The sequence below is a fragment of the Nicotiana attenuata genome, chromosome 7 (genome assembly GCF_001879085.1).
Source record: "Nicotiana attenuata strain UT chromosome 7, NIATTr2, whole genome shotgun sequence".
NCBI lineage: Eukaryota > Viridiplantae > Streptophyta > Magnoliopsida > Solanales > Solanaceae > Nicotiana > Nicotiana attenuata.
In genome coordinates this window covers 5,351,429-5,368,114 of record NC_031995.1, presented here as the reverse complement: position 1 = coordinate 5,368,114, position 16,686 = coordinate 5,351,429, and the positions used below count along the sequence as shown (strand labels likewise).

General features: G+C 37.2%; 1 protein-coding gene across 1 annotated transcript in view; it reads right to left on the bottom strand.

Annotated features, from left to right (window-relative positions):
• Positions 1-16,401, bottom strand: part of LOC109228595 — a 17,949-nt gene extending 1,548 nt beyond the window's left edge. The window contains exons 1-2 of the mRNA XM_019393742.1: positions 16,160-16,401; positions 15,976-16,039 (exon numbers count right to left, since the gene is read on the bottom strand). Of these exons, the coding sequence (XP_019249287.1) occupies positions 15,976-16,039; positions 16,160-16,233 (138 nt within the window). The 5' untranslated portion in view covers positions 16,234-16,401. The remainder of the gene's footprint in view (positions 1-15,975; positions 16,040-16,159) is intronic.

The following is a 16,686-nucleotide window of genomic DNA, read 5'->3' as shown; positions in this document are numbered from 1 at the left end:
TAATTTCAGGACTCCCGCAAAGTTTTTCTGTTACCTTTGCCCCAAGGTTTGAGGTTTTAACCGATCTTGCAGAGGCTGTGAGGTTGCTGGAGGATGGCTCTTACTCAGCAGCAGTGCCTTGGTGATCTGACTCCGTGCAGGTGCTTCCTCCCGGAGTTCACCCTGCTAGAGAACAAGCAACCAAAAAAGGCGCGATGTTCTTCCTTCGAACTAGAAATAAAAATATTAAAATAAAAAAGGCCACACCCGAGCCGGCCACAGCCACTATTGGTCATTGATGATGACGCGGGAAGCTAAGGATGAAGAGCCATTTTTCAACAGAGACAACGATCTCCATCAGCTCATACAAAGCTCAATCTGGAGAGCTAGGGGAAAAAAACCCCCCAAAAAATTTTTCGGGAGGGGGGGGGGCGGAGGGGGGGGGGGGTTTTCCGGGAAAGTTTGCTTTTTTCGGGGGGGGGAGGAAAATGGGGGAATTTTTAGTTAGGAAAAGAATGTCGGATTCTCCCTTTAAACGTTCACAGTTGTTACTTTCGGTTCCTATGAGGACGAATACCTGGCTCTTCGCTTTGGTGAATTGTCAACCAATAATCAGCACTGCCTCTACCACAGCTGCTTCCACCTATAACACCATAAGTTCATCTCCCTCCACAAGTTTGGTTCCTGCCTTCTCACAACAACTACTGCATCTCCCTCCACCGGTTGTTAGGCGCCATAGAAGAAGACGTCTCCCCTTCCTAGTCCCCTCACCACGGGAATTTGGGGCACAACTACTTAACCCCTTCGCCAGATTCCCGAGGGAGGAGAGCGTCACTCTCTCGGTTTCCACATGAGTGCCATCTGGATTGTTCAGGCCGGTGGAGCTTGCCAAACTATCTGAAGCGCTGGTTCGGAAAAGAGGTAAAGAAGAAAATACACTCTCTTTTTCAGGGGAGTGTTTGTTGAATAATGTTATGAACAATGCGGCACCATTACTTGTTCTCCACTGTTTGTTTTATTTCGTCTTATAACAGGAGTTTTTACTGACTTAGATACACGTTTTGGCAGGCCAATTTCCTCGCTTCCAAAGCCTTCCGCAATTGATACTTTGATAAAGAAGGAATTCATGTCCTGAGCGAGATTAGCTGGTTGGCCGAGAGGAATCAAACTTCGTGCACCCTCATTGGTGCTAAAGGAAAAGGCTTCCGAAGCGGCCGCGCTGAGGCCCGGTGTAGCAAAGTGAGCAGGAGGCGATGGCTCATAGTCAGAAGACTCAGCTTACATGGCTCAACTTCAAAGATGCTAAGGCTGGTGTGGGCTGGTCACGAAGGCACTGCTCTTGCTGCTAGTCCGAGCGTGAGTCTGCTCCATTTAACGAACAAAATAACTTGGAGGCAGCCTTTGAACTCCAAAGCCGAAGAGGTTGTTGCTACTGAGGAGAAAGCGGGGTCGGATGAAGATAGTTATAAGAAGATCATGATCAAAACAGGGTTCATATAACAACAGATCTTTGATTTCGATTCTTAGCCTCGGTTTGCCATGAGATCCGAGCTGGGATGGCCTTGTGGTCGAGGTTGAACATGCTCAAGGCAAGCTCTCGCACAAGGGGATTTCCCTTCATCTTTTGAAAATACAGTACTCTATTGTACCATATGAGAAGGGAAAACTGGAAATGCCAAAAGCGGGCGTTATTGATATTGGATGATTGAAATTTACCAAGGCCCGAGCGCTGAATTAACTGCTCACTGAGAACTGTCTTCCAGCTCAGCCTACATAACTGATTCTTTCTAGTACCGACACTGAGTGTTCAGGACGAGAGGAACTTTGAAGAGGATACTGATGAGGGGCAAGATCCTGCACCGGCGGCAAACTCAGCCTATTCTCCTTGGGGCGTAGAATGCCTCTCTTCCCTCCGAGTCCGGTGGCGAAAGAAGTTTAGTTTTTTGCATTTTTCTTTTGCTGTTTCCCTTTTGTATCTTTGCACTTATTCCATTTGCCATGGTTTGATAAATAAAAGGAACTTATGAATTAAGCAATTGCACAAAGTTCATTTTTTTGCGTCGGAATTAGATAAAAGGCTTCGGGTGTGTTTTTGCTTCGGATATCTTTTGGGGTTCCGGGCATTAAAATCTTCCGGATACCAACCCCTTTACTATGAGGTTCATAAGAAAGGGCCCTTTTATGCTTACGATGCTCTTGAGAAGACGTCTCTTGTTCATTCCGGCACCGGAGCATTGTGAAGTTTTTAGTCAACTTTCAAAAATAATTTAAATCAATTCACCCTCTCCTCCCTCCCTGACTCTCTGAACAAAGAAATAAGATAAAAACAAAAGGACTTTTTATTTATTCTTCCATCTTTAAAAGTACATAAGCATTCGCATTGCTAAAAAAAATTTGCCAATAACATTGTAGCTTATTAGTACAACTTGTTTTCTACGGGCTGGCCGATGCATTCCCCGGTCCCGATGGACATTAAAATGGTTCCCAGGATCTCGTAGTCCCCAGTTTTGCGGCAATCATGTTGGCGATCTCATACTATTCCTCCTCCCCCCCCCTACGTTTTGAAGACGAAGTATGCGAATTAGAACATTGGAAGTCTTGCTCCTTTGAAGAAAAACACTTGTGAGCGATTGGATAATCTTTGGTCCGATGGCAAGCTTCGTTTCTTGTTAGGAACTCTGCCATTCGAGCCAAAGACTATCTAACTATCCATAATGGCCTGTTGTTTTCAGTGCCTTGAATTAAAGGTCTTATCAATTGCTGATGATGCTCCCTTCGTAATATTCTTTCCATTGCATACCTCGTTATAAAACCTTGCCAGAAAAACCTGATTTGAGACTAAAACTGGGCCGAAGGGAAAAAGAGTGCAGCACATACTTTCAGTATCAGTAGGATCCATCAGCAGTAATACCTTTTTGAGGTGAAGTTATGTTCAGTTTCTTGGCAATTTGACTCCATCTTGCTTCTCCAGTTCGTATGATCCCTTCCTGGTGACAGCTGAAACCCGATAGGGACCTTCCTACGTCGGACCCAGCTTTTCCAACGTTGATCTTCCGAGTGTTATGAGTCGCTTTACTCAAAACCAAGTTTCCTACTTTTTGATATTGGCCCTCCGGTTATAGTATCTTTCTATCCTTTATTTCTTGAGCCACCATTCTTATATGCGCCAAGTCCCTGCGATCATCAAGAAATTCCAGCTTGACCAGCAATGCCTCATTATTTGCTTTTTCATCGCTTGAAATACTATAAGGTCAGTTCTCCTACTTCCACCAGGATTAGAGATTCTGCACCGTATACGAGAGATAAGAATGTCTTCTCCATGCTTGATTTCGTCGTCATCTAGTCGCCTATAGCATACTTGGTAACTCTTCGGGCCACTTGCTTTGGCTGCTTCCAACTCTTTTTGAGGTTTTGAATAATCACCTTATTGTTTGATTCCACCTGCCTATTATTGCTCGGATGGGTATACTGAAGATGTAATCCTCTTATTCTTCAATGTCTTCAAGAAATTTTGACTTTGGAGCCTATGAACTGTGGCCCATTATCAACAGCAATCTCCTTCGTTATTTCGAACCGGCAAATTATGTTTTCCTACAGGAATTCGACCACTTTGCGCTCACGATCTTTTGGTTAAGGACTTGTTTTAAACCCATTTAGTGAAGTACTCGGTTAAAATTAAAAGAAATATTACCTTCCCGGTATCCGGTGGCAGCAGCCAACTATATCCAAGTCCCATTTTTTCCATTGGAATTGGCCATGGGATAGTACCGAATGCAAGGAGTTCTGCCGGTTGGTGCACCAACTGTGCATTGGCACTGACACTTGTCGCATTTTACTGAACAAATGCCTTTGCGTCTTGTTCTATTTGGGGCCATAATATCCTGCCCTAACCAGTTTTAGCACCAACGAATCTGCATCGGAATTAGTTCCTGCAAATTCCTTCATAAACCTCTCTCATGACGAAGTTGCCTCCGATGCTACTAAGCATCGGGCCAACGGGCCTTGAATAACCTTCTATATAACTATCCACCCCAGAGGTTGTAGTGAGCCGCTTTGGTACATAGTGCTGGGATGCCTTCGGGTCTTCGGCAGCTTGCCATGCTGAACGTAATCAATGAAATCATTCCTCCAGCCCCAGACTAGGTTGGTTGTACTAACTTCACAATAGCCGTCCACATCCATTACCGAATGCAAAGTTGAACGACAGTACTAGAATCTGATCCTTTCATCTTCGTGAATGACCCCAAATTGTCCAATGCATTTGCTTTTGCAATTTTTTCTCTCGGATGTGGGTGATCGACCACTCCGGAACCGTGTGAGCAAGTTTTGAACTTTAATCATATATTGTTGCATGCGTTCCTCCTTTGTGTCAAAGATACCATATACTGGTTTACTACCAGTTGTGAATCAAATTTGATCTCTATGACCTCGAAGCCAAGTCCCCGGGCTAGTTCGAATCCTGCAATCAATGCCTCATACTCGGCTTCATGTTTTAAAGGAACAGTTTTTTATGGCCTGCTCAGGGTTTCCCCCGAAGACGTGATTAGGACCACCCCGAGCCGGACCCTTTCACATTGGAATTCTTCGTCCGGAACAAGTCCAAACTCCTGATGTCATTTTCGACACCATCACCACTTCTTTTATAGCCAAAGGTGCTAACCCGGACTGAAATCAGCCACAAAGTCGGCCAAAACTTATGATTTGATCGCAGTCTAGGCTTATATCTAATATCAAATTCACTAATTCCAACTCCCCATTTGGCCAGCCGACCCCAACAACTTAGGTTAGTGAAGGACATTCCGTAGGGGAAGGTTGTCACAACGCCTATCGGGTGACTATTGAAAATAAGGCCTAAGCTTTCGAGAGACGACTACAAGAGCTAAGGCCAGTTTTTTAAGGTGCGGATAACGAGTTTCTGCTCCTGACAAAAATTTTGATAACATAATAGACAGGAGATTGCGTACCTCCGTCCTCCGAAACTAGAACGGCGCTTACCGCTACCTCTAAGACTACCTCCGATTTTGATAGTAGCGAGGGCTTGGTATATAGCGGTTTCAGGTATTTTAAGGCACATTGGCATTCTGGAGTCCATTCGAAATTGTTCTTCTTCTTCTTCTTCTTCTTTCTTTCTTCTTCTTCAGGAGTGAGAAGAAATGATGGCATTTTTCCGAAGATCGAGGATGAGCCTGCTTAGGCGCGGTCAATCTTTTAGTTGAGTAGCCTTTTGGACTCTCTTTCACGCTTGTCAGCTGGTCTGGGATGTCCTCGATGGCTTTGATCTTATCAGGATTTACCTCATACCCCTTTATGAAACCAAGAAACCCAAGAACTTACCAGAGCTAACCTCGACGCGCATTTTTCGGGGTTGAGTTTCATGTTGTGCTTCCTCAGGATATCGAAGGTTTGCTGGAGGTGTTTAAATGTCACCTGCATTCAAAAAATTGATCAACATGTCATATATGTATAACTTTCCATTATTTTACCTATTTTTTCTCGAACATCTTGTTCACGAGCTCCGATAAGTGGCTCCGGCATTTTAAGCCCGAAAGGGCATCACATATATACATTATATGCCAATGTTCGTTATAAATGAATTCTTTTCCTCATCCTTCGGTTCATCTTAATTTGATTTTACCCGGAATAGGCATCGAGGAAACTCATTAACTCGTGCCGGTCATTGCATCATATTTGATCGATGTTCGGCAGTGGAACGAGTCTTTTGGGCACGCCTTATTCAAGTCTTTTATAATCTACGCACATTCGAAATTTTTTAATCATTTTCTGGAAATACAACTACATTAGCTAGTCAACCGGGCATACTTTACCTCCGGATTGAAAACGATGTCAAGTAGCCGAGTTACCTCTTCTTTAACAAACCTGTTTCTGACCTCGACTATAGGGCGCTTCTTCTGCCTTACCAGTGGGATGCTTGGGTCCAGACTTAGCTTGTGGCAGGCCACTTCTAGTGGAATACCTGTCATATCCGCGTTGCCGACCATGCCAAACAATCAACGTTAGTTTTAAGGAAAATTATAATCCTGACCTGAGCTCGGGGTTGAGTCATGTCCCCAAGTGAAAATTTCTCTCCAGGAATTCCTCGAACAAAGCCACTTGTTCAAGTTCTTCGCCATGGACTTGGTCGCATCTTTCTCTCCGGTACCAGAAAGTATCTCGGTACCTGTTGGATTCCGACGACTCCTCTCCTTTATCATCTTTGCTTGGCTCGGAGTAGGCGTCTGTTCCTATAACTACTATTTGTTGATTTCCTTCCTTTACTGCTGGAAATCGATACTGAGTTCATTTCTCTCGCTGTCGGTTGGTCTCCTCTTATTTGCTTGATTCCCTCTAGGGTCTAGAATTTTAGCAGTTGTGTGACATGTTGATGGTACGCCATTCATCTCATGTAACCATGGTCTACCGAGGATTAGGTTTGTAGCCATGTCGCCGTCCACCACTAAATAAGGTGGTCTTCGTGACCCCTTAGGCGTTCGTGGGCAGCAAGATTTCCACTCGGTTGTCACACTCGCCAAATTGAACCCGATGAGGATTTTTGTTGCCGGAATGATACTTCTGGTTTAATTTGGCTTGCTCCAGCACTCTACATTGGATGATGTTGGATGAAACTCCTGGGTCAACCAAAACACGTTTAATCTTGAAATCTAGAACATTAATAGAAATTACCAGGCGTTGTTTGTGGGGCAGAAGGAGCCTATAGGCGTCTTCCTCCGTGAAGGTGATGTTGTCTTCAGGTAACTTCCCGAGTCTCTTGCTATGCGTCACTAATACCTTGTTTTTCTTGGCTGCCGAAAAATTTACACTGTTGATTTCATTCCTCTGGAAAATCATTGTTGATAGTTAGCCGAGGAGGGTCTTCCCCTATTTTCGAGGGTTCTACGTTATCTCGGCTGCGGCCATAATTGTTCTTAGCTCGTCGCTCAAGAACTCCCTGAGATGGTCGTTATTCAACAACACGCCACCTCCCCGCGTAGATGTCGATAGTCCTAGTTCTGTGACCATGAGTTCCATGATATTCACACCATAAGTTGGGATCTCTCTGGATGGGATGATCTGATTGGCCCTCCGGGAACCGTGTTTCCTTGATGTTTTCTCATTGCCATACCAGCTCTACTACGCTCATGTTAGAACTTATTATCTGCAGCCTGGGATATGAGGAATCCCGGGCCCCCTGTACCCCTTTTTCTTGTAGCGACTTGTTGTTTCTGACCGCAGTCAGTTCTCTATCGGGAGTTGACCTATCCGAGGACCGGAACCCTTTGTTGTCGCGTCCTTCAGCTCCCTCGTAAGGCAAGAATCGGCCTTTGGAAGATCGACGGTCTGCCATCAAGTCATCCTTGAACTTATCCGAAATCTTGTTCTCGTTCTCGTCCTTGGTTGATATCGGAGGCCGAGCTAACATCTTATATCCTTATCTTCGATCATGCGGTTATGGACATCCGTCGATGTGGTCACTTGAAACAAGAGCAGGCTTTCCTTCAATTTTCGGAGGCATCGGAGCTTTTCGGGTTTAGACCGTTAGTGATTGCCTCCGTTGCCCACTCGTCTGGTACGGCCGCGCGGTAGCAACATTCTTTCTTTTTGGAATCCGATCACAAACTCCCGCAGCAATTCGGACTCTCCTTGTGCGATTTTGAATATGTCCGCCTTCTGGACTGACCTTCCGCGCCCTAGCATGGGCCTTAATGAAAAGAATCTACGAGCATTTTAAAAGAATATATCGAGTGCTCGGGTAGGAGTGAATACCATGTCAGTGCCCCTTTCGTGAGGGTTTTCCCAAATTTCTTTAGCAGAATCGACTCAATATCATGTTGGGCCAAGTCGTTTCCTTTCACTACCGTTATATAGGTTGTGATGTGCTCTTGAGAGATCTGAAGTCTCATCGTACTTTGGTATGTCCGGCATTTTGAAACCGTTTCCAATCAATTCTAGTGTTTGCGGTCAGCTCGAACGGTAATAGGTATACCTCTTCGAATTCGGGCCCTTCAAAAACTGGTGATGTGCCCGGAATATTTCTTCATTAAATGTCATCTGGTGACAAACATTCGTTTTTACTTATGTTGACTATGCTTCTTTCGCGATCTATCCGACACCAACTGCAGTGTTGCCCCGGTCTCGGTTCTTTACTCTAACTTATCTTCTATCTGTATTCCACGTGTCACGCAATTATTCGATTCATTACCGTAAACAAATTTATCCTATACAAAAATATTCCTAAATATTATACTACTTGAACACACAATCCAGAGAAATTTAAAATGATGCGGACTAGAAATTTTAGAGAAAAATCTCATTTTTATGCCTATTAAATTCAAAACTGTTTACCCTTAAATACCCATATCTAAATTATTTAGTTTCCTACCTATGCAATCAATACTATTTACCCGCCCACATGGTTTCTTGATATCGGATCCAAGTCACATTATCAAATCGATCCAGCACTGCAAGAATCGATTGGGGGTTTGAACACACAAAGGGCATTACTACTCCATTGGTCTCCATTGGTAAGTGGTAACTTTTCAGTAACTTTTTGCAGCATTAACACGCAAAGGGCATTACTACTCCATTGTTGTCTCCAATTAAATGTAGCTAATATTGTTCTTTGATATGTAGATTGTACCTTTGATGTTGGTTTTTGGAGATTTATTGTACAAAAATTAAATCCACCATTGACGGACCTTGAAGCTTGAAACTCATAACTTGATTTGTTTTGAATTTTTAATTTGTTTGTATCCGATCCTGTATGGGTTAGTTTGGAAAGTTGATTGGAGGTTGTGAGGTAAAGTTTTAGTCAATTTGGTGGAGATTTTGTAGTAAATTTTTAGAAATTTGGGTTGAAATATAGTTGAACCAGAGAAGAAGACGAATTTGATTGTATACCCAAATAGTATACAAATATACCATTTTAGTATACAATTCATTCCAACTATAATGCCCTATTAGTATAGCTATATACTATATTGGTATCATATGCTAGTGAATTATTTTTTGTTGTATTAGCTGCATTTAATTGGTACAATATTTGATTTTCTTTTAATAATAGTAATACAGTACAATATCTTGAAATACTATTATATTAATATGTGGTAACTATTTTTTTATTTTTCTCTTTAATGCATGTGTGTTTATGTAATAGTAGTATAGTCATATAGTTGTCGGAATTAGCTAGTAAAAACCGTATACCATGTTGGTATGTTATATGCCATATTGGTATCATATGGTAGTTTGAAACATTGTTTTTGTTGTTTTTTAGCGCATTTTAAGTGAATTCTATTATGAAATTATTTATATCAACATGAGTTGCTATAATGCTGGAATTTTGTGTGCCGATGACACAAATTATGTGCATTAATAGTTTTTATAGTTATAGGCAATTATTGGAACGAACCCCATACAACTATATACCCTCCTTAGAATACGAAATGAGCAAGTTGTTTTGCGAATATTTAGCTTGCAATACGAGCATGTAATTTTTCTCATACTTTTATTGCGTCTTTTAATGTTTGGTAGAGTAGTTATAGTCGCAAATAGTTGTAGCAAATCTAGAGAAATCATATGCTCTGTTGGTATACATATATACCATATTGGTATCACATGGTACTAGAAGTCTTTTTCGCTACTTATACTTTTATTGTATTTTTAATATTTTATTTCATTTTTATTCTAACTAGTATATATTGGAGATTTGGTTGTCGTAGATTATGTTTTCTTGCTCTATAACCGGTGTATTACTGTTAATGGTAGAGTGTGTATTGATATTTATAGGGAGAGATCAAGGTTTGCATGGCAATCACGTGTTGATTCTTAGAAATCTGATTAATGTAATTTATGGTGCTCAACAGCAGTCAATGATATTCAGTTATTAGATCAAGTGACAACTGATATTTATTTCAGTTTAATAATTGAATTTAAAAAATGAGAAAGAAAAAAAACAAAAGGTATATTGTACTAGTATATTAAAAAAGGTGAACAAATATTTACTATGTCAATTATTTTTCTTATTGTATAAAAAAGATAATAAAAAATAGTGAAAACGGTAAATGAAATTAGATTATGAAGAAAAGAATATTAAAAAAAAAGAAGTTGAATGAAATTAGAAAGGAAAAAAGAAAAAAATGAGAAAAAATTCCCTACAAAAACTACTATGGTAGGAAATGTAAATTAGTTTATGGGTAGAAAAACAAATGGGTAGACAAGGGTAAATAGTTTTGTTTTTGTGGGTAAACTGTGTCTAGGGGTGTCACGGTTCGTTTGTCGGTTTTTGATTAAAAACCAAAACCAAACCAATTTAATCGGTTTTAAATTTTTAAAACCAAAAACCAAACCAAATAAATACAAACCATCGGTTGATTGTTGTTGGTTTGGTTCGTTTGGTTCAGTTTTTTGGTTCTTAGTAAGCTAATGATAAGTCGATAATATTAAAATAACACTAAGACAACAATCTGAAAATAATTTGCCAAAATTTATGCTTTTTATATATTTCTTTTTGAGAACTGAAAGTTTATTTACATGTTTATATGAAAAGAATGAACAAAAAACAAAACTATAAGGTTGCTTTCTCAAGCTTAGCCATTGTTGTCTTTGCATTTGATGCTTTCTTTACTCTTGTGGTTGATTTTTTTTACCTCTTCTTTTAGGCAAAAAGTATGTGCGGAGGTTAGAGAATTAGAGTCTATTAATGAAAGAAAATTGGTCGAATCTATTGTTTTGGGCTTAGGCAATCTTTTTAAGATATAACAGGATAAACCAAAATTCAAAATAACAATTAAAATATTAACAAAAAGATTTTATATTGTATATAAATAATTATTTAAATTTTGTATATAATTAATTGGTTGGTTCGGTTTATTTTTCGGTTTTTAAAAAATAGAACCAAAACCAAACCAAATATTATTGGTTTTTAAAATTTAAAACCAAAACCAATCCAAATCAAAAAAAATATCGGTTTACATAATCGGTTTGGTTCGGTTTTTCGGTTTGGATCGTTTTCCGTCAAACCGTGAACAACCCCTAACTGTGTCAAAACCCCAAAAATTTAAAGGGCTAGATAGGTAAAGAACTAAAACAACAAGTTTTTGGTCGTGCATGTTTGAGAGATTCTAATAAGAGAATAGCTCTCAATTCATGAAACTCCAGAAACTGTCACTCCAGCAACAAGTTATGGTGGAGCGGTAAGTACTCCTTGATTCTTAACCAGAGGTCTCAGGAGTCCCCGGTATGAAGTTACCTTTGTTAGGGAGCACTTTACCCCCAATGTGGGGACTACCTGGTGCGATCGGATACATACAGGCCCCAATGCATTACTAACACCGATTTGGGGAAAAAAATAAGCAATTGGTCCTAGGTAGCACGGGCGTCAATCTTCTTTGTTACACTCTGAAACACCGGGAGATAATCCAGTAGCTTGTAGTTAGAAATGTGTTAATCTTAGTTAAGAGTTGTACTTGAGTAAACAAAACAGAACTTTCAGTTCAGCTACTGATGCTGTGGTATTACACACTAAAGGTCCTTGCTATTCAACTCTGGGCAGCATCCATGTATACTCTAGGTTTGTTTCTACACCATCTTTCTCGTCACACTTCAACTTGGAATTGAGATGTAGCATGAAACAGAGAATATTTTTCAAGTCAAGCACAAGACTCGTGGAACACAAAAATTGATCGATTTTGTCTCTCGTCACAAGTCTTTTAGAAAACAGAAAACATCAAGATAAATGATATGCTCGGGAAGAATGAAACTAATCACTGCCTAATCAAATTTCACATATAATACAATACTGCAAGTTTATCATACTGTCAAAAAGTTTGTGGCACCAAAATCAATTGAGAGCATTTACAGACGGACCCAAAAACAAAACTATCAGCTCTTCAACTTTTTCAAATAAATGTGCAAGAGCCACATTTTGCACATTAAAGCAAAATCAGAACTTTCCCCTCTACGAATCGCTATTATACTCCAAAAAATTTTGTTTCTATATACTGTGTTGAGCTGTCGACTTCGTATACTGCTCAGTAAGGAAGATTTAAGCCATAGCAGCCATGCGAGCGTTTGCAGTCGAAGCCCTCTATTCTATTTGGTGATTGAGTTTGCCCAAGTCTTGCCCTTGAACACCTTCCTTTACAACTTGATGATGGAGAAGATAAAAGCTGAAGTAGATGTACATGGTGATGATAAAAACGGGGTTGCTTTTCATTTGTAAAATGAACATCATGGATTAACGGATTCATAGCCCTGCAAGGCGGCGAACCAGAGAAGAAAGGAGGGGATGATGACAAATCAGATGTGTATTGTGCTGCAGCCACACCATCGCTGTTAGACCATGAAGATCATTTAAAAAATGGCAGTTGAATCAGTGCACATCTATTATCTATATATATATTAAAGGAATAAAGTTTGCATTTGTGTTAAGCCAAGTGGCTAGCTATTAAGAAAGCCACTTGGCAATTTTAGAACAAAGAGATGATTAATTAATGAAATCTATATCTATATATTATTAAAAGGAGAGGAAAAAAAGCCCTCTCCTTAAGCCAAGTGGCAGCCTAAAAAGATGCCACATGGCATAATTGGTTACTAATTAGTTATTTAGTTTATAATTAGTTATTGGTTACTTATTTTTTGAATTTAAATACATATCAAAAAAGAAAATAATACAATACAATAAAAAACTACCATATATATAATTGGTTACTTTATTTGAATTAATAAATATAGATATCTTATAATTAAATATAATAAAAAAAACAAAAATAATATATATAAAATAACTACCCATTCAAATTGGGTGGGAGTAGTTTCAAGTTTGAGTTTTAAATTATTTTAAAATAAAAAACGAAATTAAAAAAATAAAGAATTACCAATTCAAATTGGGGAATAGTTTCATATTGGAGTTTTAAAATTATTTTAAAATAAAAAAAAAATGAAAAATCTATTTATATATAATATACATATAAAAACGAAAATAATAAACTAAAATAAAAAACTAACATATATATATATATATATATATATATATATATATATATGTATGTATATTATATATATATATATATATATATATATATATATATATATGTATATATATATTAATTGGTTACTTTATTTGGATTTAATAAAAAAATGAAAAATCTATTTATATATAATATACATATAAAAACAAATAATAAAAATAAAATAAAAACTAACACACACACACAAACATATATATATATATAATATATATATATACATATATATATATTAATTGGTTACTTTATTTGGATTTAATAAATATAGATATCTTATAATTAAATATAATAAAAAAAACAGCAAAAAATAATATATAAAAATAACTACCCATTCAAATTGGGTGGAATAGTTTCAAATTGAGTTTTTAAATTATTTTAAAAAAAAATCAAAAAAAACTAACCTATAAAAAAAAGAAAAAAGAGAAGAAAAATTGCCCATTCAAATCGAGAAGTAGTTTCAAGTTGGAGTTTTAAAATAATTTTAAAATAAAAAAAAATTATAAAAAATAATGAATTACCAATTCAAATTAGGGAGTAGTTTCAAATTGGAGTTTTAAAATTATTTTAAAATAAAAAAACAAAAAATCTATTTATATATAATATACATATAAAAAACGAAAATAATAAAATAAAATAAAAAACTACCATATATATATAGTAATTGATTACTTTATTTGGATTAATAAGTATAGATATCGTATAATTAAATATGATAAAAAAATAACAAAAAATAAATATATAAAAAATAACTACCCATTAAAATTGGGTGGGAGTAGTTTCAAGTTTAAGTTTTTAAATAATGTTAAAATAAAAAGCAAAAAAAAAAATTTACCAATAAAAAAACGAAAAAAAGAGAAGAAAATCTACCCATTCAAATCGGGAAGTAGTTTCAAGTTGGAGTTTTAAAATCTATATCTATCTATATATTATTAAAAGGAGAGGAAAAAGCCCTCTCCTTAAGCCAAGTGGCAGCCTAAAAAAATGCCACATGGCATAATTGGTAACTAATTAGTTATTTAGTTTATAATTAGTTATTGGTGACAAGTGTCATAATTTCTATTAACAATATAATTATACTAAATATTGGATAATATAATAAATAAAAATACATAACGAAAAAATTATTTGATGACTATATAAGTCCCTTTAATTTAATGGAGATTTTATTTATTAAAATTTAGACAATATCTATTCTATTTATATAGATAAGGATAATCAAATAATTGTGATAATTCTAAATGTAACATCGAAAAATTAACAAAGTGACAAATATTTTTTTAATATTGACCGCGCATCGAGCGGGTACGACTACTAGTTTTGAGATAAAGCAACAAAAGAAACAGCTATGTGTACATGTGTCACACAGACAAATTGACAGTTGAATGTGATCAGGAGAACGGTCAAATTAATATACAGCCCAAATCAGTTAAACCAACACACTAACAAGAGCGTCATACCGCTCCACCGGAGTCAAATTTGCTAAGTGCATTTATCAACATTGCGTTTCCAACATATCATTAAACAACACAGAAAGAACAAATAACCAACAAATTAAAAAAATTCTACGTTCTGCAATTGGCATAAGCTAACTTGAATCTATTGACCTTTCTATTTTTTTCATCTGGCCTACTCAAGAATATGTGGCATGGGATTAAATCGTGGTACGCGCTAGAAGAAAGATCATGCTTTGGGATTGAATTATGCTAGAAAATGCACAAAATCATAATTGTATTTTCATACAACCCCTTTTAGAAATATTTGCTAGGGAACATTTAGTATTCTCATAAGGACCTTTTGATATCAAGATGGTTAAAACAATTATGAAGTAAAATAATGTATGGAATGATGGGGGCAGACCTAGCTGGCTGATAGAATATTGGCATGTATTAAAGTGGGATAAACAGAACAACAGGGGCATTGCAATCATTTACCAATTATCATTCGATTGGAGTTTCAACTACCCTCAACTTTCATTTTGTCTCATGAAAACATCAAAATGAGATTGACAAAATTGAAACATGCTGAGAGTGTAAAAATTGTGTTATGTAGCTTGGAAATCTACACACACTGCCGACAATGAGGATGATTTTCATAATGACAGTATGCGAACCGTCTAAGATAATGCAAAGCCAACTAACTCAAACAATGTGCAAGATTTATCATGTAAACATCCTTCATGCAGGGAATGAAGTTTATGGGTTTGGGATGCCACTGAACCCACTAATCATTAAGTTAGTGGGTTCGAAATTTAATATTTCTACATATTTAGTAGATTTCTTGATACATGTACAGGGTCTGAACGCTAAAGCTACTGGGTTCGGCCGAACTTGTAGCTTTAAATGTACATTGGCTGCCTTTATGTACAGATTGCCACAGATTCTGAAGCTTTGACAAACAAGAAAATGTTGACATCACTACATGCATAAAAGCTACAGCCTTGAGAAGTTAATCCAATTCCTATCGAAACAACATAATTCTACTCAAGCTTCTTAGCCCGAAACTAGTCGCGTATACGGCTACATGAATCCTCTGTGTCCATTCTGTTCTATATCATGTTGAATCTAAAGGTCTGTACCTCATGGCAGATTCATTATTCAAAGATTCATCATAGTTAAGACTATTCCTACATTCACTGTTAACCTATCACAACCTATACCGGAAAATTATACTTGTGTACACAAGGTCAATTTTCTTTTATGTATACATATTAAATGTTGAATCCCCTTAGCTTTTTCGCATGTTTACTCTTTTTATTTTTTAAATACCTTTGGTGAAAATCCTGCCTCTGTCACTACCACAACCCTCCCCATTTAAAAATCCTACTTTTTGCTTTGATTTGAGCAGGTCTCATATTCATTTATAATGAAAAAGAAAAATATCTTAAGTAATTAAAATATCCACATAGATTCTCGTCATTGTACTGTGGCTAGATATGTAAACAGGAACAAGGTAAACAGAAATGTGAAGGGAAACCTACCTCTTTGAGAATGAGATCAATAGGTTCTGCTCCACCTTTTGAAACAAAGGTCTCAGTTTGATTTCTTTTCAACCATCAAACCAAAAACAAAACAAAAAAAGACCCATTAAAGAGAGGATCATGAACATTAATGGGTCATTAAAATCTTGAAAAATTGGGATTAACAAGGATTAGAAATAATTACCTCAAGGGAAGGCAGTTAGAATGGCTAATGGGATCCCCAAGACGACGAGGTTTGGGACAAATGAGCGAACCCATTGGATTAGCGCCGCAATTCAGTGGTCGCGAATCGGCTACAACCCAATTTTAGTCCGCCCCAAGGGAATGGGAAATCCCCATCACCTCTTGAAGGTGGCCCGAAAAAGGAAAAGAAAAACTAAAAGTAGGCTTTTTCTGCCTACAATTATGGCAAATGGCCTATTTTCCTAAGACTATAAAACTCCTCACATAGGATGTACAGTATATATTTTCATGGTCCTATATTTACATCCGTCCCATTTTAGGTAAATATTTATCACAATTTAATGTTAGTACTTCAAAATTAAAGTAACATATCTTGCATTAAATACTTTTTTTTTATTTAATAAGTTCGACTGAATTTTTACTTTCATGTCAAACCGACATAATAGAAATAAGACAAAATTACATAATAATATAGCCAAAATTTCACGGTATAGCCAGCTTTCGGACTGGTCAATCAAAAATAGCTAG